We start from the raw sequence: 24,326 nt of genomic DNA, 5'->3' as shown, positions 1-24,326 counted from the left end.
CATATAGGATTATCATGAATGCCTAGCCATAGGTATGTCTAGTGGAACAACAATTCCCAGCAAGCTGTACTGAGTCTGCTAATTATCATATAGGATTATCATGAATGCCTAGCCATAGGTATGTCTAGTGGAACAACAATTCCCAGCAAGCTGTACTGAGTCTGCTAATTATCATATAGGATTATCATGAATGCCTAGCCATAGGTATGTCTAGTGTATTAAATATTATTAGCAGATTTATTCAAGTTTTATTTGTAGTTATTTGGGGAATGTGTAATGGTTTCATCCCTACTCACCATTTGTTTGTTTAAGTTTTATTGCTCCAAATGGGTGATGAGCTAGGGGAGGGTCCAATCAATCAATGTGCTTACATACACATGTTTGGGCTTTATATTAGTGTGTAGTTTAGCTGAATTAGCGTAGCTGAATCATTTTTTGGAAGAAAGATTTCAAAGGGAGAAAATTTCTAAGGGTGTCGTCTGGGACTTATACTGGACTTTAACTGGACCGAAACTGCATGGAAACTCCAAACAACAGCAAATAAATCATCACAATCCACCAATACTTGGACTGCAGCAACAAATGTTTGTACACACCTATTATTCTCCAAACCTCACTTACCCAGGAAACTATACACTCACTTTCTGCAAAAACACCTGCAATACAACTTTTACTCTGACCCTGCAAATACCTGGAAAACAAATGTTTTATTGAGAAGCATATTTGATGAAGTAACACTGACTTGTGGTTTGCCAACACTGTGTAATTTTCCATCTAACATCAACAAATATTTGATTTACTGGTAATCTGTAGATATTAACATCATTTTAAATACTTGCAAATCGTATTTCTTTCTGCAAACTTCACTGCTCTCTCATACAGCCACCACTCCTCCTCCTATTCTCATTTTACTACCAGTTTACACCCCATCCACACTATGGCCAGGCTGGCAAACCCCATTACTCATTGTCTTTCTAATCCTTTATTCTGTCCCCTGTTACCACCTCTATCCCTCTCTCCCAGTCTCCTACATCTCATCCTCTCTCCTCTCCTCTGTCTGCCTCCCTACCCCTCTTCTGTTTCCCCATTGCAATTCACTTCTGCCCCTTCACACCATTTATACCCCACCACTCAACCCTGCTCTCTCCCTCCTCTGCCTGTCTCCTCACCTCTCCTCCACCAGTATCAAACTGCACTCTCTCCCTGTCTCACTCATGCAGTCTCCCTTCCTAGCCAAGGCCCCAGCACCACCATCACACCCTCTTTATCCTTTCCTTCCAAATTACTCCTACCTCAACGCTACAGCAATCCTGATAATCTCATTCACATCTCTCCCACAAACTTATACCCCCTATCCTGTGCACTCTGGAATGCCAGATCTATTTGCAACAAACTGGCCCCCACTCATGACCTTTTCATTTCCAACTCCCTGCACCTCCTGGCCATTACAGAAACCTGGATTACTCCTCATGACACCACTTCTCCTGCTGCTCTCTCTGCTGGGGGCCTCACATTCTCACACACACCACGACCCGGGGGTCGCCATGGGGGTGGTGTTGGGATCCTTTTACCCTCAAGCTACACATACCAACTTATACCTCCAGAACCTTCTCTTACATTCTCTACATTTGAGGTCGATGCAATACGCCTCTACCAACCTACTAATCTTCGACTTGCTGTAATTTACCGTCCACCTGGCATTTCCTCCAAATTCCTCGACAACTTTGCTTCCTGGCTACCTCACTTCCTCTCTTCTGACATTCCCTCCATTATTCTAGGTGATTTCAACATCCCTATTGATAACCCCACAAAATCACCTGCCTCTAAACTCCTTAACCTCACCTCTTCACTTGGTCTCTCCCAGTGGACCACCTCACCCTCCCATGTGAACGGGAGCTCACTGGATCTGGTTTTCACTCACCGCTGTGATATTTCTGATTTCTCCAATTCCCCTTTTCCCCTCTCTGACCACCACTTGCTCTCTTTCAACTTATCTATCTCTGCTTCCCCATCTCTCCCTCCTAAGGCTACCACCACAAAGCGTAACATTGAGGCTATTGACACCTCATCCCTATCCTCCCTGTTTGACTCCCTTCTCTCTCCTCTTCTCTCTCTCACATGCCCTGAACAAGCCACATCCCTATACAATGCATCTCTTACTTCTGCCCTTGACTCTGTTGCTCCGCCAACCACTATTCACCCTCGCAAATCAACACCTCAACCCTGGCACAACAAATGCACCAGATATCTACAAAAATGCTCATGTACTGCCGAGCGACAGTGGAGGAAATCACGCTCTAAAGCAGACTTCCTCCATTTCAAATTCATGCTCTCATCCTTCAGTACTGCCCTTTCCCTTGCTAAACAATCATACTTCAAAATCCTCATTTCTACCCAGTCTTCCAACCCCCGGCGCCTCTTTGCCACTGTTAACTCCCTCCTCTACCCACCACCACCTCCTCTCCCTTCCACATTGTCTGCTCTTGACTTTGCCACTTATTTCACATCCAAGATTGACTCCATACGTCAGGATATCACATCCCACCAGACCAGCAACCAGCCACCACCCATCCCTTGCCACCCCTCCCCTTCCCTCTTACCAACTCTGACATCTTTCTCCCATGTATCTAGCGAGGAAGTCAAGGCCCTCATCCGTTCCTCCCCCCCCCACAACCTCACCGCTCGACCCTATCCCCTCCCACCACCTCCGCTACCTCTCTCCTTCTGCCTGTTCCCATCTTGCCCACCTTCTCAATCTCTCCCTTTCATCAGACACTGTCCCCTCTGCCTTCAAGCATGCTCTTGTCTCCCCTATTCTTAAAAAACCTACCCTTGATCCTAACACTCTCTCCAACTATCGACCCATCTCTCTCCTCCCCTTTGCCTCCAAACTTCTTGAGCGTATTGTCTATAATCGCCTCACTGCCTTTCTTTCCTCTCACTCACTGCTTGACCCATTCCAGTCTGGTTTCCGTTCTCTCCACTCCACTGAAACTGCCCTCACAAAAGTCTGCAATGACCTCCATGCAGCCAAATCTAAGGGCCACTACTCTCTGCTTATTCTTCTTGACCTCTCTGCTGCTTTTGACACTGTGGACCACCCTCTCCTTCTGCAAATCCTTCACTCTCTTGGTCTGCGTGATACTGCCCTCTCCTGGCTGTCCTCCTACCTCTCTGATCGTTTCTTCTCTGTCTCCTCTCATGATGCTATCTCCCCCCCACTTCCACTAACGGTTGGTGTCCCCCAAGGCTCTGTTCTTGGTCCTCTCCTTTTCTCTCTCTATACGTCCTCTTTAGGTGAACTCATTAGTTCTTTTAACTTCCAATACCACCTCTATGCTGATGACACTCAAATCTACCTCTCCTCCCCTGATCTCTCCACGGCTCTCCTCACTCGGACCTCAAACTGTCTTTCTGCTATCTCTTCCTGGATGTCTCAGCGCTTTCTTAAACTCAACATGTCTAAGACTAAGCTGATCATCTTCCCACCCTCCCGCACAGCCTCACCTCCCACAATCTCATTATCCATTGATGGCACGACTATCTCCCCTAGCCCCCAAGTACGCTGTCTTGGCATAATCCTTGACTCCTCCCTCTCCTTCAAACCACACATTTAGCACCTCTCACAAACCTGTAATTTTCATCTCAAAAACATTTCTAGAATCAGACCTTTTCTCACCCAGGATGCCACTAAGATCATTATTCACTCACTGATTATTTCCAGACTGGACTACTGTAATCTCCTCCTAACTGGCCTCCCTGACAATTACCTCTCTCCACTCCAATCTATCCTCAATGCTGCTGCCCGGCTCATCTTCCTCACCAAACGCACTACGTCTACCTCCCCTCTCCTACAGGCCCTCCACTGGCTTCCCTTCCCTTTCAGAATCCAATTCAAACTTCTCACACTCACTTACAAAGCTCTCACCCACTCCTCTCCCATCTACATCTCTGACCTTATCTCCCTTTACTCTCCCACCCGTCCTCTTCGCTCTGCTAATGCACGCCGACTCTCCTGTCTTTTGATTACTTCCTCCCACTCCTATCTCCAAGATTTTTCACGTGCTGCTCCCTTTCTCTGGAATTCTTTACCTCTCCCCCTCAGACTCTCCACCTCTCTACAAAACTTCAAACGGGCTCTTAAGACCCATTTCTTTACCAACCTAGCCAAATCTCAACCTAACCTTCTGTTCCATGCTCTCTATGTACCCCATCTGTGTCACCCCTGTCTGTCTACCCCTCCCCTTAGAATGTAAGCTCTCACGAGTAGGGCCCTCTTCCCTCATGTGCTTATACTTTTCTTACTTTAATAATCCTCAACTGCCCAGATCCCGCAGTTTTTGGCCACCTGGAACTTATCTCTATGTTTACTGGTGTAGTTATGCTTAGTTGCCCTGTACTTGTCCTATATTGTCTTCAACTGTAAGTCACTGTTTTCCTGTTTTGATTATGTGCATATGTACTCTGTAATTGGGCGCTGCGGAACCCTTTTGGCGCCATATAAATAAAGGATAATAATAATAATAATAATAATATCTAGGGATACCAGAAGCTCTCCCTCCTCCAGACCTGAGATCACCGCTCTCAGAGACTCCATTTTGAATTTGAACTCCCACAGATAAGGGTTTAAGAATTTCAAGTTCAAAATCGGTCTGATCGAACCATCCGGTTTCGGTACCACGGACTGGAACAATGACTTCTGACTTTTCCAATTTTCGGATGGCTTCCTGTAGGATATGCCTTTCTGTCAGTAAAGCTGGCAAGCCTGATTTGAAGGATCAGTGAGGCGGGAGTTCTTGAAACTCCAGTCTGTACCCCTGGGACACAATATCCTGTATCCAGGAAACCAGGCCGGACGACACCCAGACATGGCTGAAACGTCTCGCACCCACCAGCCCGTTCTCCAGGCTGTGCAGTCCACCGTCATGCTGAGGATTTTGAGAAACCAGAAGCAGGCTTCTGGTCCTGGGAACCTGCAGGTGCAGGCTTCTTGGGTTTTGCCCGACCACCTCTAAAGAAGATGGTAGGAGGCTTGGACTTTTTTGTCTTTGCGGTCCGAAAGGACTGCGATGTTGATGAAGAAAAGGGTTTCTTCATAGAAGGAGCAACTGAGGGAAGAAAAGTCGACTTACCCGCGGTTGCTGTGGAAATCCACGCATTCAACGCTTCCCCAAATAGAGCCTGACCTGTGAAGGGTAGGTTTTCCACACTTCTCCTGGATTGCGCGTCTGCCGACCATTGGCGTAGCCAGAGTCCCCTGCGTGCTGGAACAGCCATGGTAGATATCCTTGCATTCAGAGTACCCGGGTCCTACATGGACTCCACCATGAAACCCGCAGAATCCTGTATGTTACGTAAAAACAGTTTCATGTCACTTCTATCCGTATCTAAGTCCTCTAGTAATGTGCCTGACCACTTTACAATGGCTTTAGAAATCTATGCACAGACAATAGTGGGCCTTAATGCCACTCCTGAAGCAGTGTATATGGATTTGAGCGTAGTATCAATCTTACGATCAGCCGGTTCTTTTAACGCGGTAGATCCAGGGACAGGTAAAACCACCTTTTTAGACAGTTTGGAGACAGATGCGTCAACTATGGGTGGGTTTTCTTATTTTTTCCTATCCTCCTCAGGAAAGGGAAAAGCAACCAGAACCCTTTTTGGGATCTGGAATTTTTTCTCCAGGGTTTCCCAGGACTTTTCAAATAATGTGTTTCATTCTTTAGACGCAGGGAAGGTTAGCAAGGCTTTCTTATTGTCTGTGAAGTAAGACTCCTCAACCTGCTCAGGTGGTGTGTCAGTAATGTGTAACACATCCCTAATGGCCTCAATCATGAGCTTCACCCTTTTTGCCAGGGATGCCACCCCCCTCAGCACATCCCCATCACCATCTGCCGTGTCAGAGTCGGTATCCGTGTCGGCTTGCATAATCTGGGCAAGTGCACTTTTTTGGGGGTATATGTTAGCGGATCTTGAAGTAAAGGGAACAGAACCCGACCAAACTTCCATAGACTTCTTTAAAACCTGAGTTTCAGTCTCAGTATGGGCTACCCTAGTAGAAATCTGAGATATCATTCCCTTAATGGAAGCCAGCCATTGTGGCTCAGATTCAGAAGTCTGAGACATGATACTACATTCCTGGGTACATGGAATGGATTCCTCTGGAGAAGATACCTCCTCTGCAGCATAAGACACAGCGTCCCTGCACATGGTTATGTGAGAATTTGCACACACACACACACACACACACACACACACACACACACACACACACACACACAGGAAAATGTCAGACACAGTGTCCCCCAAGTACTTTCAGAGAGAGACAGAGTTTGGAGCCAGCACACACATCGCCCCAGAGACAGTTATATAAGAACTGCCTGGTGCTGACTGTGTACCCTTAATAGACTACAAAGCGAATTTACAGCCTCCCCCATCCTTCTACAACCGCCTGATACCGCACAGGATAGCTGGAATCGTGTGGAGGGACAGCGCTCCCTGTCAGCGTCGCTGGAAGTGGATCTGCAGGGAGAAAATGGCGCTGGTGAGCTGCTGGGTCCGCTCTGAGGAGAAGCTCCACCCCCAAACATGGCGCGTCTTCCAGCACTATTTGAAATTGTATACTGGCCTGAGGTATTATGCTACCAGTGTTTACCAGAGTCCCTGATAGCCTGAGTGACCAGTGTAAGGGTATTTGCGCTGGCCCAGGGCGCCCCTCATAGCGCCGCACCTGCTGTACCGCTGAGCCTTCCAGAGCGCAGTATCAGTACTGCGCTCCCACCTTGTTGCCGCCATTCACACCGGCTCCCCGCCTGTCGAGTCGCCGGTAACACACTCACCACCGGAATATTCTGGCTCTGTTAGGGGGTGGCGGCATGCTGTGGGAGTGAGCAGTCACCTCGGGCGGCCAACGATCATCACCCTCAGGAGCTCAGTGTCCTGTCAGCAGAGATAGTGGCCATTAACCTCTCAGGGTTGGACACTACTCCCACCCCTAAGTCCCACGAAGCAGGTAGGCTGTTGCCAGCAGCCTCCCTGTGCCTAAATTACTCTTAGAAAAAAATAAAAAGCTCTAGGAGCTCCGCTAGCTGTGACTGGCTCCTCCGGGCACATTTTCTAAACTGGGTCTGGTAGGAGGGGCATAGAGGGAGGAGCCAGCCCACACTATTAATCTCTTAAAGTGCAAGTGGCTCCTAGTGGACCCGTCTATACCCCATGGTACTAATGTGGACCCCAGCATCCTCTAGGACGTAAGAGACAATACATATGTTAGGTAAGTACTCCATCCCCCAAAATGTGCTATATTATATATATATATATATAAACACAAGAATGGTATCAAGTTGCGCTCGGGATATGAAAAAGCAGCACCTCTAGAAGAATCCCTCGTCAGCAAGGATTCACAAATAATAAATACATACAGAATCTGAGGGCGCTAGTGACTTATTACAGAAAATCAATATAATTTAAAATTTATTCTTAAAATACAATGTATATCTCTACTTCATCTTTTCAAATAACATTGTTATCATACAGGATGGATACAACATCAAAAGATTTCGATATACACCAATCAAGTTTTTGCTCAATTACAGTACCCAATTCAAATATATACCAATCAGGTTTTAATCAAATGTAGAACCCAACGCGTTTCGTCCCTTAGGACTTCTTCAGGGGTATTAGATCAACATAAGTCTGAAACTAGTAACTCCAGACGGTATCCATAATAGTGAGATCAAGAAAAGCCTAATGGACTCATAGACTGAAACCAGAGAGACAATTCCTTTGACTAATATTTATAAAAACAGTCAAATATTGGTGAAGTAGGTCTATAAAATAAAAACAGACCCATATACTAGGTGTTTTGTACACCACTGGATAGATAAAAGATTTTAGTTGGCCTCAAATCATGTGGTTTGAGTGCTTCAATACTGCCACCTCTCACAGAGTCCAGTGCATATATATATATATATATATATATATATCAAATTCAATTAAGTCGGCACTCGCATGACTGACCAACCAATATGTCGCTCGGGTGCCCTCCATGAAGCAAAAACTCCAGCATGCACACAAATAGAAGGGCGAGAACACTTGTTCTTGAAAAAAGTCTGTAAAGAGACTGAAACGTTGAACACCGTGACGCTGTCCGTCTGATTCATTCCTCGTTTAAAGGTCTCGTGAGTGCCGCCCTTCTATTTGTGTGTATATATATATATATATATATATATATATATAGTATTAAACTATTGCTTTCTACTTCAGCTGACCAAGTACAGTAACTGCTTACGCTTGAACAGGTGACACTTCTACCATTTTTACTGCGTTGCTCAAAAATCAGAGGTGAAAATTATTCGGTGTCCTAGAAATTGCCACATTTTCCATATATAGTATCACCAATAACATTTCCACAAAGGTTACCAAATTCATGCCAAGAAAGATTATGAATTTCTTTTGAACTGATAATGGTTTGATTCTCAAAATGACTTAACCTAAATAGTTTCGAAACCTGGCTGCTCTATATATTCATAAGTACTATTTGCCCATCCAAATGGTGTGTTCATGATCACACTGTATTCTAGAGTGGATTGCCAGTGGGAGTATGCCCCTGGCTCATTCAGCTTTTAGTGATTATTTTTTGCTCCCTAGTAGGACTAGAGGTGGGATGTAGCAATGCTAAAAATGTGTCCAAACCTCTGAAAATGCAGTTTTTGTAGGATTGGCTGTATACAGCATATGCACCAAGCTTCGGAATGCTTTACATTCCAGAGCTTGGATGCAGTGGGCAACGCCATCTGTAGATGGCGTTCCCTACAGAAGCCTATGGGCTTATTTCTGTCTTTCCCCCTGAGAGGGATCTAATCGGATCCCTCCCAGCACCCTCCACAGCATGTGCGTCACTCGACACATGCTCAGACGGATTCCCGTGTCCTAAACCCATAAATCCACACATCACAAAGGATAGCTATCATCTTGAGAGCCGTCCTTTGCTAATATATTTATGCATACGTGCTCTACTCGAGATTCAAGTAGCATTATCCTCTCCCTACATGTCAGTATTATTAATTCTTTACACTTGAAAAATTTCTCATTCAACGATAGACATCAGGTACACACACACACACACACACACACACACACACACACACACACACACACACAAACACAAACACTCAGCTCAGAAGCCTTGGCCTCCTATACACCTCTTCCTCCCAGCCACATCACATGGCAGAGTGTACCCAGAATCATTGTCTAGGCTTTATTCAGACCTCTGCAGGTACATTTTGATACCAGATCTTCTTGATACTTTCCCTTTCTATCGCTCCAGTTGCATTACAGTAAAGGTTGCAATGCAGCCTAAGGTTTACTAATGTATGTGTTGTAGCCCTTTCAATAAAAATGGAACCGTTTTTGTACATAGTATGGATCATTTGCTGTACCTGAAAGTTTCCCTTGTGAACAGACATTAAGGGGTCAAAAAACGAAGAAGGATCTGGAACACTAATCCATATTATCTTCTTAAATCTATTAATAAAAAAGGTTATGTTAGTTTAGTAATGTAGTAAGAAAGAAGAAAACAAGTAAATTTGGCCAAAATTACTAGAGGATAAATAAAGTTGAAATATAGAATAACTAGTTAGCAATATAAACTAGCCTACGTAATAAGCGTTTTCTCTGGGGTCTATAGTTATAGGAACAGTTTTCAACCCAGCCAGCAAACTATTCAAACCCTCCATGGTCCAATATTTTACTAGTCCATTCAGTAATCCAATTGCTATGCAATTAAATTAATGCGCAAGGCTCTTATTTTCACACCGCCAAAGGGGCTGGTGCACAATTGAATACAAGTTGGCTGCATTTACTCCTACATTGAGTGCACTGAACTGCAGTACAGGAGGATATTCCACCGTATGCTGAGTAGTATGCATCTGTGCGGTTCGACCATCCTCATCCTGTGCATCGTCATTATTAGCACACACTTGCACTGGCCCTATCACTTGTGCAGAAGATCCATCTGAAAGCAGTAGTAGTAATAATGCAGATGCTCAAAATTCAGTTGACTTGCTTTTACTGAACATACCTACCCACCAATGCCCTGTAACCACTCCCCTTCAGCTGCAAGTGAAGATGCGCTTGAAGTAATATGACTGTGCATTGCCCATAGCTGCAGGGAAGCAGCTATGCAATACCATTCAAATAAAATGCAAATGCAGCAGGACGCGTCTGTGGGAAAAAGACTGTCAGTTGGAACCGGTCAGCCAAGTCCAGGAAGTCTGTATCCAACGACGCAAACCGTAGGCCCGGCATGCCTACAAACAGTGTTGGACTGGGGCATGTAGGGCCCACCGGGGGAATGCAGTGGTAGGGGCCCATGTTAGGGGTGTGGCCAGTCTGCAGAGAGGGTGTGGTCTGACACCCCATTGGTTTGGCTAACATTTAGAGAGTGCAACATCTGGGCCCCTTCATTAATATATACAGTAAATTCAGCCGTTGCATGCATGATAATGTACCAGATTAATAACAGATTAATAACAGCAATGCACTGTAGAAAATACACCATAGTCCAGTATAAGATAACATATGTATAATGTATAATTTAGGTGCACAGTCTGGAACCTGATACTTAGAGCAGGAGGAGGGCCCCCAGGCAGTGGGGCCCACCGGTGGATTCCCCTGTACCCCTGTGGGCCAGTCCAAGCCTGCCTACAAACCGAACTTTGTTTCCGCCCCCCAAACATTGCCGCATATCAATCTTGCTGCGTCTAAGGGGGAACTACGAGCGATATCGCAGGAACTGTTCTGCACATGTGTAGACTCCCAGCAATTGGATTTGTACTTAAACCTTCGGGTTTGCGTACAAATCATAATCACCCCCAGAGTGCTTAGTGTCAAAAGTTTAAATAAAGAGAACATAGCATAAGGGTAGTTTAGGTCATAGATGTGCGGTGAAATAAATGGTTGAGGATGCAATGGCTAGTACCAGAGTCAGATTTACACACAATATATGGGCCAAAGGGTTCATGAGGGCATTATACAAACGTGCAGCAGTACATACTGTTAAAAATTTCGTGAGCATTGATCAGAGAGGGGCGAAAAAGATAGGCAGGGGCGGCACTGCCTCACCTTCCATAAAGTTTTACTTCAGAATTTTGACTATAAAAATGATTAGAATAATACAAAGAAGATATTTCTAACATATTCTTTGTGTTTTTCATATACTTTATACAGTCAAAAATATGACACAAACATTAGTATGACAGGAAAGGCTCTGCCTCACCTGCCTCACCCCACCGCACGTCACTGGTTTAGGTAGCTTTGTAGGATTTTTGGTGTAATCCTTTTAATTTTAAATGAATGCAGTAAATACATTTAATTGTGACGGGTTTGGCGCTGTGAGACCGGCGTTGGGGCATCATAGCTTGGTACTTTTCATCATAAGATTTACCAGCGAGTTACACTTTGCAAGTTTGCAGATAGATGCAAGAATGAATAACAAAGCAACTAACAGTGCCCTGTATTGATCGAAGCTTATCATGATAGATATTGCATTATTTAATATATGCATCAATAATTCCTACTCTTATACTGGGTGCTGTCACTTTGTTGTTAATCCCTGTCGCTATTATGAAAGTATAATACATTATCAAAAATTCAAGTGAGTAGTTTCCACCTATGCCATGCCTGCAAATAATAAAAACTGCCATTACAGAAATGTTTTCTGAAAACCAGATCCCATGTGGCCAAACGGGGTCCTGAGGCTCATCCCACTTGTGGATGACGTTACCCTCTATTTCTCAAGGAATCAGGCTTTACTGACGTTGACTTTGGCCAGAGCTTTCACAGAGGCAGTATATCAGTGAATAAGAAAACAGAATTAGGTAAGGGCGCTTTGGTCCATATGTAAAATTTAACTAAACATTATTTTCAGATTTTTTTAATATAAGATAGAGCAAAAGAAATAACACAGTATGCTAATAGGGTGTGTTTGTATCTACCTTTTTGAAGAGTGGATAATGAGTGTAACCAACAACACAAAGGTCACAATGGCCGCTACTGGTGTAACCACCTGTGTGATGAAGTTTGGACCTGCAGACAGATCACAGCATACAGTATTATAATCATTTTACGTAGAATAAAAAAAACATCATGAAGGGATTACAAGTTCCATACACACAAATTTATCAATGTGTATTTTTGTCTGGTGGGTTTCCAGGTTGTTTTGTGATCCAAACTGCCAGACTTCTATCCAGCAGTTTGGATAGTAAAACTCCAAATCATGGACAGTGGGCACCAGTTTCAAATCCACCAAAACCACCAAACCGCTGGCAAATGTTGCAATATTTTTACAAGTGCTTTCACCTGATTGGCTGATTTAAAACCACCCTGGAAGAGGGTGGGGAGGAGCTATTCACCATTATTGCAATGCAGGAAACATCAATGATACAGTACCACCAGTGCACAATGCAGTCCTGATGTGGTGCTCTGCCCCCATACACTTCTTTAAGGACTTAAATTAATCAAGCTTGACTTTGGGAACTGATGTTTTCCTATGGGAAGGAAGTCCGATCTGCAAAGAGAAAGCCTTATTCCCTCCTAAAGGAGTATTTTGGGCATGGGTGTGCAAATTGTAAATGCAATTGGCACATTGATAAGAAGTGGAAGATATAAAAAGGAAGGGGGAAGAGGAAGTGGTTGATTAAAGCAGCATCTGGAACAGAAGGTCATTCACCTGCTCTTATAACTTATACAAGGTATGATGAAGAATTAAAGCAAGCACATTCTTGTGAGATACTGGAAAGAGCTACAGTAATGATACTCCTCGGTCTAGTGGTTATTTGCAACACTACTTCTCTATTTGTGTAAAACGCATGTGTTCCTGGCACTTCCTGCAGTGTATTATCACTTTTAAAACACTGTTTCATCAGTTCTAGGGGTTTTGTATAAATGGGTGTGTATTCACCAACTGTATGCAGTCACCATTATCACCATTACACTTACAACAGGGTGAGAGCACATGCAACGCTGAACCATTTACGAGGCTGCTTTTCAGCTACTTCTTTAGTCTCACTTCCAGACTACACGCCCAAACACCACATCCTTACTCTACTCTGCTTTGGCTGCGTGCCTATACTAACCCAAGGTTACCCCCACCCCCCCACCCCCCCGCCTTAGTCGTACGCAGCCTCAAGTCAAGTCTGAGACTAAAAAAAAGTCACTGCGAAAATCTGCACATGTGTAATGTACAAAATCGCAACTGGAGACAAATTGCAAATCATATTTCAGACTGGCTCTAAATAAGGCCCTATGTTTTCAGAGAATGGCGCTTCCTTTGCCTTCAATGTTATTTTTAGTCTTTCAGAATATCTACAAAGCGACTTCAGATGCATGTGTCTAATCGTATTGGCAAATTGTTTTAAAACATGTCAATAAATGTTGAAGGCATCAAATCAAACTCACCCTTTCAATGTTGGAGACTTGCCCGAGGAAGAGAACAGTTTATCCTAGAAACACGGTACAGATTTCCAATAGCTGAGGAGTATATATATTTTTTTCTGTGTGTAATCCCTCAATCTTTTCATCTAATCTTTCCTTCATTTTTTATTCACTATTGTTATTAAATATACATTTTTAACCCTGTATTTATTTTTTATACATGAACCATGCGGGGAATTCAATTAGCAGTGGAGTTTACCACATCACGCAGGAAAAAGCTGTTGGGTTAACGCGTATAAAACCACTGATTCCATGTAAACTGCAGAATCTAATGGGTTTCTTAGCTCCGGAGGCTGCAATGAAACATTATGGGATTCCCACAGCTAATTGAATCTGGCAGCGTGATCAATTAGCTGCTGGGTAAACCACGTGTGTTATGCTTCATTTATCTACTACTCGTGGTACAAATACAGGCTAAAAAGACATCATCATTTAAGTTATCTATCTACGTTTTATTGGTACACACTATGTCAAGCCTTGACTGATCCTTTCCTGGGGGACCGGAGTTATAAAGAAAAAACATTAAAGGCAAAAGCAGCAATAGAACCTTTGTCGGCAAACATACTATTTTTTAGGAACCACTTGAAAGGTCCCTTGTCTTTTATCTCTGCATCTTAAATCTGCAATGAATCCCCACAGAAGTTTCCCAATAGCAGCTGTAATACCGGGTGGTATTCATGTGACCGCCGGTCTGCTGACCGACAGTCACATGACCTCCTCCACCATCCCGCCGGCTCAGTATCCCGATGGTCGGCATGCCGACCAACAGGGACTATTTCCACTCGTGGGTGTCCACGACACCCATAGAGTGGGAATAGAACCCGTGGCGACCGCCATACTACACCCGTAATACCAAACTCATGATTGCAGGGTATTATGGGTAACTTTTATATTTTTGTATACAGTACTTTTATAAGCCAGTGGTGTGCAATTTAAGACATCTCGACTGTCAAAGGCACCTCCTTTGTTTGGTGGAATTTTTCATCTGGTTTTCCAGGCGCTTGTGGAAGCGCAAATTAAAATACACAGCGTTTTTTTATCCTGAACATGTAAAAATTTGGATGTCGATTTACGGTATGTCAGATATGAAATTGGTGGATTTGAGGCTAATTTCTAACTTTCATTATATTTTATTTTTATGGTGCACATAGTTTCCTCAGCACCTTTTAGCACATTTGCAGTGAATAAATGAAGCGGTTTGTAACACATCCAGAAACACACCAAAAACCATCAAAATAAAGCAGGCTTAGGGCTGCCTAAGCTTGAAGCCACATAAGCGCCCTGGTTTTTGTGACTAATTGTGAAAGACAGGGCAGTGCTAGCCTTAGTGATGTCATACTGGGTCAGGTGCTCTTGTCTGCCTATTAGGGAAGTTAGAGGAGGAGTTTATAGTATAGTATTTATAGGCAGGACCTGGGGTCCATCTTTCCCTTTGCCATTTTGGAAGCCTCTCCCATCCACCCTGCATTTTTTCAATTTGATTTTTGGTTCACTATTTTGGCTTCTATTTCATTATAGTAGTTGGCTTTGACAGCCAAATGGGCAGAAAGTCGCTACCAGACAGCGATCAAAAACTTGCATAAGTGATCATTGTGGAGCACCCCCTTTTGGTAAGACGGCGAGTGTGTCCTCCCACTGTGGGTGGACAACGGACGTTCCCGTGCGGTTTCGTCCATTGCTTTGCTAGAGTAAAGGGTGGTGAGTCCTACACAATGCGGTTTATGTTAGTAGGAGGTGGTGGTAAGTCCCCTTCTAGGTTATTTGTTATTATTCTAGTTGACTAGTGCTGGTGAGTTGGTAGCGACTTTCTTTGCCATCCTCCAATACATAGTTAAAATTAGGTCATCAAACAATAAATGCCTGTTGACCTTTTAAATCTAGCAGTTGGTGTCCGTGTGGTTATTTCTTAGTGCTAAGCTAGTTTAAGTATATATGTTTAAGTGTGTCACAATAAAGTTATGGGCGACTTAACCAAACTGTTGCTAGAGAAAATGAAATCCATCGTCTGCTACATTTGCTCTCCATACATCTCCCTGGCCAAATTGCTATTTAAAGAATGCCCAGGTGTGTAGCCAAATGTAAAGTCATCATGGGATTAGACAGATACAGTATGTGAAAATAAAGTTACTACTGTAGCAGTCAGCTGGAAATGCATATGGAGGACAAAGTAAAACATCACTGCAATGCCCTGCTTATTATTTTCAGATGATACCCTTCATTACATTTAACGTTTACATTTTTGCCTAAGATATTGCTTATTCGTGTCTTATAGGCCCTACACACTGGCCGATAATCCTCAAAGATATGAACAATCTCATTCATTATTGAACGAGATACCGTTCATATTTTTGAGTGTGTAGTCACCAGCGATGAACGATGCGCGACCCCGCGCTCGTTCATCGCTGGTGCCCCGTCGGCTGTGCATGCAGTATGGATATGGCCAATATGGATGATCTCGGTCATATTTGCCTGCACTTCAATGGTGCCAGGTGATGGGGGGGAGTGAAGAAACTGCACTCCCCCCATCACTGCCCCCCGTTGCCTGGTCGGCCGTTGGCCGTATCCGCCGTCGGGCAGCTCGGCGGCGGATCTTTAAATGTGTAGGGCCCATTAGAGAAATCAGGAGAGTGATGGGACATGGCAGTTGTCTTTACTAAATCCACATTACCTTCAGAATGAGTTGTCCATTGTGTAGGCTTGCTCCATTCACTCCACCTGCCTCCCGGGTAATCTGTCTGGTTCACTCGCACCCTGGCTTCATACTGAGTTCCTGGATGTAGGTCACGCAGTGGAACATACAGCTCGTATTGTTGAATAGTGAAGTGTTTTGCATCCTGAAAAAAGAGAAATACTGTATGTACATGGGCCCTTCAGTTTTGGATTTCTGTTTCATGTCCACTGAATTAATTCCTCCCTTATGGAGGCAATCATGATGACATTTTGCATAAAAAATAATCCACATGGATTTCTTGCTTACATACAGTAGGCCTCAGTGAGGACTTTAGTATATCATGTTTTCATACCCATTTTATGTATGGGGAAGATACAATCTGGTTAGGCCCCAGATCTTGCCTGCCGATCCCCCTGTCTAAACAGTAAATGCATATTATTTCACACTACACCTCCTTTCTAAATCTGATCGGGTGTGGTACAGACGTTAGACAGTATAAAAATAGACCAGGTAGATATTAGGTCTATACCGTAGGGATGACGGTCAAAAGGTCGACATTGTCATAGAGTCGGCAGTCAAAAGGCCGACAGGGTCAAAATTTTGACAGACAAAAAGTTGACAGGGTCAAAAGGTTGAGAGGACCAAACGATCGACACACAATTTTTTTTTTTTGGGGGGGAGGGGGTGTTATTTTGTGTTTTTAAACATTTTATACCTAAATTAGTTTAAATGCATCCCCTCACGAGCTCGCTTTGCTTTGCTCGCGACACTTTGGGGTCAGTGGCTCGCTTCGCTCCCCACAAGGTTACTTAAGGTAACAGTTTGTGACATGAATAGTAAATTTGTTGAAATGCGTCCCCTTGCAGGCTTTTTTCGCTCGCCTCGCTTCGGGCAAGGTTATTAAAAGTAAGAGTTTGTGACATGGATAGTGAAGACAGCAAAAGTTGTAAAAAAACATGAAAACCCCCTAAAAACACACTTTCTGACCCCGTCGACCTTTCGTCTGTTGACCTTTTGAACCTATTGACCCTGTTGACATTTGACTGTTGACTTTTTGAACCTGTCAGCTTTTGACCCTATCGACCTTTTGACCATGCTGACCTTATGGTGTCAACATCTGTCTATCTATCAACCAACTCCCATCTGATCTTGGGGCAGACAATATATTGAGTTTGCGTCTCTTTGTTACACTTGGAAAGGAGAACACCTGTTCAATTTATGAGATTGAAATCTAACACCGTCCTGGGGGGACAGATTGCTCCTAATGAAAACAGCAATGTGCAATAAATGCAGATCTGACAGTAGTAAAATAGTGCTGTAAGAAACACTGGTTTTGTATTTCTTTGAACAAATTCTTGTCTGGTTTTTGAAATATTATTTACTGTTTCCAATCATCGAGTAATGCTGTATCAGTTTATTTACCTGCCATGATCCTTTCATAGGTTTGTACATGACTTCAGTCTCTGTTTTTGTTATATAATGTCTGTGACTAACGAGCCATGTAAGGTTCCATAGGCCATCGGTTGTCATCTGGATGTCAAGGGACCGAGGAGGATCTAGGCGCACTGCAGAAGGAATTGATGTACACATTATGCACAAGAAGTTAATTATGCACGAATGTTCAGTTATAGTGGGAACAACTGTGAATGCATCGGATCTAGATTTCCTATGAGAGCCAGCTGACTCCTATGGATTTCTTACAAGACTTGGGTTGAAACAAAATATAAATATTCTTGTAACATTAATGCCTAAGCCACTCGTTCCCAAACTTTCTTAAATCACGGCACCCTAGGGGATCAGAATTGTTTTCAAGGCACCCCTAGGTTTAAAGTTTATTATTGATACATTTTGGAAAAAATATTAAATTAAGTAAGTTGTGCCTACCTGTCACCCTTAGGTGCAGTTATGTGGTGGCGTACAGTTGTGCTTCTGATTGGCCACATGTTTTATAATTGGCAGTCACTACCACTGAATTTGCCTAGCACTTTAACCATAAACAATTTTATTTAGTCCTGGACTGCCAACCCGAGGTACCCCTGCTTGAGCCTTGCGACACCCCTGTGTGCCTAGGGACACAATTTGGGAACCACTGGCCTAGGCCCTCATTTACAAAGCGTACTGGGTGAGCATTATAAAACACTTTTGTCTTGCATCCATGCTCTTAGACGGTCCACCTCGTACACATTAAGATAGAGATGAGCGGGTTCGGTTTCTCTGAATCCGAACCCGCACGAACTTCATGTTTTTTTTCACGGGTCCGAGCGACTCGGATCTTCCCGCCTTGCTCGGTTAACCCGAGCGCGCCCGAACGTCATCATGACGCTGTCGGATTCTCGCGAGGCTCGGATTCTATCGCGAGACTCGGATTCTATATAAGGAGCCGCGCGTCGCCGCCATTTTCACACGTGCATTGAGATTGATAGGGAGAGGACGTGGCTGGCGTCCTCTCCGTTTAGAGTGACTAGAGTACTAGAGAGAGACACAAATTTTGGGGAGCATATAGGAGGAGTACTACTTGCTGCTGATAGTGTGACCAGTGACCAGTGCCACCAGTTAGATTAGAAGAGAGAGAGAGAGAGAGATTGACCTGATTTACTGGAGCTTAGGAGTACTGTAGAAGTGTAGAGAGTGCAGAGTTTACTAGTGACTGACCACAGTGACCACCAGACAGTGCAGTTTTATTTAATATATCCGTTCTCTGCCTGAAAAAAACGATACACACAGTGACTCAGTCACATACCATATCTGTGTGCACTGCTCAGCCCAGTGTGCTGCATAATCTATGTATATATATCTGACTGTGCTCAGCTCACACAGCTTATAATTGTGGGGGAGACTGGGGAGCACTGCAGTGCCAGTTATAGGTTATAGCAGGAGCCAGGAGTACATATTATATTAAAATTAAACAGTGCACACTTTTGCTGCAGGAGTGCCACTGCCAGTGTGACTGACCAGTGACCTGACCACACTGACCACCAGTATAGTTAGTAGTATACTATATTGTGTGATTGCCTGAAAAAGTTAAACACTCGTCGTGTGACTTCACTTGTGTGGTGTTTTTTTTTTTATTCTATAAAAAACTCATTCTGCTGACAGACAGTGTCCAGCAGGTCCGTCATTATATAATATATATACCTGTCCGGCTGCAGTAGTGATATATATATATTTTTTATATCATTATTTATCATCCAGTCGCAGCAGACACAGTACGGTAGTTCACGGCTGTAGCTACCTCTGTGTCGGCACTCGGCAGTCCGTCCATAATTGTATACCACCTACCCGAGGTTTTTTTTTCTTTCTTCTTTATACATACATACTACTACATCTCTTTATCAACCAGTCTATATTAGCAGCAGACACAGTACGGTAGTTCACGGCTGTAGCTACCTCTGTGTCGGCACTCGGCAGTCCGTCCATAATTGTATACCACCTACCCGAGGTTTTTTTTTCTTTCTTCTTTATACATACATACTACTACATCTCTTTATCAACCAGTCTATATTAGCAGCAGACACAGTACAGTACGGTAGTTCACGGCTGTAGCTACCTCTGTGTCGGCACTCGGCAGTCCGTCCATAATTGTATACCACCTACCAGTGGTTTTTTTTTCTTTCTTCTTTATACATACTACATCTCATTATCATCCAGTCTATATTAGCAGCAGACACAGTACAGTACGGTAGTCCACGGCTGTAGCTACCTCTGTGTCGGCACTCGGCAGTCCATCCATAATTGTATACCACCTACCCGTGGTTTTTTTTTCTTTCTTCTTTATACATACTACATCTCATTATCATCCAGTCTATATTAGCAGCAGACACAGTACAGTACGGTAGTCCACGGCTGTAGCTACCTCTGTGTCGGCACTCGGCAGTCCATCCATAATTGTATACCACCTACCCGTGGTTTTTTTTTCTTTCTTCTTTATACATACTACATCTCATTATCATCCAGTCTATATTAGCAGCAGACACAGTACAGTACGGTAGTCCACGGCTGTAGCTACCTCTGTGTCGGCACTCGGCAGTCCATCCATAATTGTATACCACCTAACCGTGGTTTTTTTTTCTTTCTTCTTTATACATACTACATCTCATTATCATCCAGTCTATATTAGCAGCAGACACAGTACAGTACGGTAGTCCACGGCTGTAGCTACCTCTGTGTCGGCACTCGGCAGTCCATCCATAATTGTATACTAGTATCCATCCATCTCCATTGTTTACCTGAGGTGCCTTTTAGTTGTGCCTATTAAAATATGGAGAACAAAAATGTTGAGGTTCCAAAATTAGGGAAAGATCAAGATCCACTTCCACCTCGTGCTGAAGCTGCTGCCACTAGTCATGGCCGAGACGATGAAATGCCAGCAACGTCGTCTGCCAAGGCCGATGCCCAATGTCATAGTACAGAGCATGTCAAATCCAAAACACCAAATATCAGTAAAAAAAGGACTCCAAAACCTAAAATAAAATTGTCGGAGGAGAAGCGTAAACTTGCCAATATGCCATTTACCACACGGAGTGGCAAGGAACGGCTGAGGCCCTGGCCTATGTTCATGGCTAGTGGTTCAGCTTCACATGAGGATGGAAGCACTCAGCCTCTCGCTAGAAAACTGAAAAGACTCAAGCTGGCAAAAGCACCGCAAAGAACTGTGCGTTCTTCGAAATCCCAAATCCACAAGGAGAGTCCAATTGTGTCGGTTGCGATGCCTGACCTTCCCAACACTGGACGTGAAGAGCATGCGCCTTCCACCATTTGCACGCCCCCTGCAAGTGCTGGAAGGAGCACCCGCAGTCCAGTTCCTGATAGTCAGATTGAAGATGTCAGTGTTGAAGTACACCAGGATGAGGAGGATATGGGTGTTGCTGGCGCTGGGGAGGAAATTGACCAGGAGGATTCTGATGGTGAGGTGGTTTGTTTAAGTCAGGCACCCGGGGAGACACCTGTTGTCCGTGGGAGGAATATGGCCGTTGACATGCCTGGTGAAAATACCAAAAAAATCAGCTCTTCGGTGTGGAGGTATTTCACCAGAAATGCGGACAACATTTGTCAAGCCGTGTGTTCCCTTTGACAAGCTGTAATAAGTAGGGGTAAGGACGTTAACCACCTCGGAACATCCTCCCTTATACGTCACCTGCAGCGCATTCATAATAAGTCAGTGACAAGTTCAAAAACTTTGGGCGACAGCGGAAGCAGTCCACTGACCAGTAAATCCCTTCCTCTTGTAACCAAGCTCACGCAAACCACCCCACCAACTCCCTCAGTGTCAATTTCCTCCTTCCCCAGGAATGCCAATAGTCCTGCAGGCCATGTCACTGGCAATTCTGACGAGTCCTCTCCTGCCTGGGATTCCTCCGATGCATCCTTGCGTGTAACGCCTACTGCTGCTGGCGCTGCTGTTGTTGCTGCTGGGAGTCGATGGTCATCCCAGAGGGGAAGTCGTAAGCCCACTTGTACTACTTCCAGTAAGCAATTGACTGTCCAACAGTCCTTTGCGAGGAAGATGAAATATCACAGCAGTCATCCTGTTGCAAAGCGGATAACTGAGTCCTTGACAACTATGTTGGTGTTAGACGTGCGTCCGGTATCCGCCGTTAGTTCACAGGGAACTAGACAATTTATTGAGGCAGTGTGCCCCCGTTACCAAATACCATCTAGGTTCCACTTCTGTAGGCAGGCGATACCGAGAATGTACACGGACGTCAGAAAAAGACTCACCAGTGTCCTAAAAAATGCAGTTGTACCCAATGTCCACTTAACCACGGACATGTGGACAAGTGGAGCAGGGCAGGGTCAGGACTATATGACTGTGACAGCCCACTGGGTAGATGTATGGACTCCCGCCGCAAGAACAGCAGCGGCGGCACCAGTAGCAGCATCTCGCAAACGCCAACTCTTTCCTAGGCAGGCTACGCTTTGTATCACCGCTTTCCAGAATACGCACACAGCTGAAAACCTCTTACGGCAACTGAGGAAGATCATCGCAGAATGGCTTACCCCAATTGGACTCTCCTGTGGATTTGTGGCATCGGACAACGCCAGCAATATTGTGTGTGCATTAAATATGGGCAAATTCCAGCACGTCCCATGTTTTGCACATACCTTGAATTTGGTGGTGCAGAATTTTTAAAAAAACGACGGGCGTGCAAGAGATGCTGTCGGTGGCCAGAAGAATTGCGGGACACTTTCGGCGTACAGGCACCACGTACAGAAGACTGGAGCACCACCAAAAACTACTGAACCTGCCCTGCCATCATCTGAAGCAAGAAGTGGTAACGAGGTGGAATTCAACCCTCTATATGCTTCAGAGGTTGGAGGAGCAGCAAAAGGCCATTCAAGCCTATACAACTGAGCACGATATAGGAGGTGGAATGCACCTGTCTCAAGTGCAGTGGAGAATGATTTCAACGTTGTGCAAGGTTCTGATGCCCTTTGAACTTGCCACACGTGAAGTCAGTTCAGACACTGCCAGCCTGAGTCAGGTCATTCCCCTCATCAGGCTTTTGCAGAAGAAGCTGGAGGCATTGAAGAAGGAGCTAAAAGGGAGCGATTCCGCTAGGCATGTGGGACTTGTGGATGCAGCCCTTAATTCGCTTAACAAGGATTCACGGGTGGTCAATCTGTTGAAATCAGAGCACTACATTTTGGCCACCGTGCTCGATCCTAGATTTAAAACCTACCTTGGATCTCTCTTTCCGGCAGACACAAGTCTGCTGGGGTGCAAAGACCTGCTGGTGACAAAATTGTCAAGTCAAGCGGAACGCGACCTGTCAACATCTCCTCCTACACATTCTCCCGCAACTGGGGGTGCGAGGAAAAGGCTCAGAATTCCGAGCCCACCCGCTGGCGGTGATGCAGGGCAGTCTGGAGCGACTGCTGATGCTGACATCTGGTCCGGACTGAAGGACCTGACAACGATTACGGACATGTCGTCTACTGTCACTGCATATGATTCTCTCAACATTGAAAGAATGGTGGAGGATTATATGAGTGACCGCATCCAAGTAGGCACGTCACACAGTCCGTACTTATACTGGCAGGAAAAAGAGGCAATTTGGAGGCCCTTGCACAAACTGGCTTTATTCTACCTAAGTTGCCCTCCCACAAGTGTGTACTCCGAAAGAGTGTTTAGTGCCGCCGCTCACCTTGTCAGCAATCGGCGTACGAGGTTACATCCAGAAAATGTGGAGAAGATGATGTTCATTAAAATGAATTATAATCAATTCCTCCGCGGAGACATTGACCAGCAGCAATTGCCTCCACAAAGTACACAGGGAGCTGAGATGGTGGATTCCAGTGGGGACGAATTGATAATCTGTGAGGAGGGGGATGTACACGGTGATATATCGGAGGATGATGATGAGGTGGACATCTTGCCTCTGTAGAGCCAGTTTGTGCAAGGAGAGATTAATTGCTTCTTTTTTGGGGGGGGGTCCAAACCAACCCGTCATATCAGTCACAGTCGTGTGGCAGACCCTGTCACTGAAATGATGGGTTGGTTAAAGTGTGCATGTCCTGTTTATACAACATAAGGGTGGGTGGGAGGGCCCAAGGACAATTCCATCTTGCACCTCTTTTTTCTTTTATTTTTCTTTGCGTCATGTGCTGTTTGGGGAGGGTTTTTTGGAAGGGCCATCCTGCGTGACACTGCAGTGCCACTCCTAGATGGGCCCGGTGTTTGTGTCGGCCACTAGGGTCGCTTATCTTGCTCACACAGTCAGCTACCTCATTGCGCCTCTTTTTTTCTTTGCGTCATGTGCTGTTTGGGGAGGGTTTTTTGGAAGGGACATCCTGCGTGACACTGCAGTGCCACTCCTAGATGGGCCCGGTGTTTGTGTCGGCCACTAGGGTCGCTTATCTTACTCACACAGTCAGCTACCTCATTGCGCCTCTTTTTTTCTTTGCGTCATGTGCTGTTTGGGGAGGGTTTTTTGGAAGGGACATCCTGCGTGACACTGCAGTGCCACTCCTAGATGGGCCCGATGTTTGTGTCGGCCACTAGGGTCGCTTATCTTGCTCACACAGTCAGCTACCTCATTGCGCCTCTTTTTTTCTTTGCGTCATGTGCTGTTTGGGGAGGGTTTTTTGGAAGGGACATCCTGCGTGACACTGCAGTGCCACTCCTAGATGGGCCCGGTGTTTGTGTCGGCCACTAGGGTCG

General features: G+C 44.8%; 1 protein-coding gene across 1 annotated transcript in view; it reads right to left on the bottom strand.

The window, feature by feature from the left end:
• Positions 1–24,326, bottom strand: part of IL2RB (interleukin 2 receptor subunit beta) — a 133,429-nt gene that overhangs the window by 5,422 nt on the left and 103,681 nt on the right. The window contains exons 6-9 of the mRNA XM_063940655.1: positions 17,588–17,730; positions 16,163–16,328; positions 11,997–12,087; positions 9,441–9,525 (exon numbers count right to left, since the gene is read on the bottom strand). Coding sequence (XP_063796725.1) covers positions 9,441–9,525; positions 11,997–12,087; positions 16,163–16,328; positions 17,588–17,730 — 485 coding nt within the window. The remainder of the gene's footprint in view (positions 1–9,440; positions 9,526–11,996; positions 12,088–16,162; positions 16,329–17,587; positions 17,731–24,326) is intronic.

Source organism: Pseudophryne corroboree, chromosome 9, assembly GCF_028390025.1.
Source record: "Pseudophryne corroboree isolate aPseCor3 chromosome 9, aPseCor3.hap2, whole genome shotgun sequence".
In the NCBI taxonomy this organism is placed as follows: Eukaryota; Metazoa; Chordata; class Amphibia; order Anura; family Myobatrachidae; genus Pseudophryne; species Pseudophryne corroboree.
Note: the sequence above shows the minus strand (reverse complement) of the source record. Positions and strands in the feature narration are given on the sequence as shown.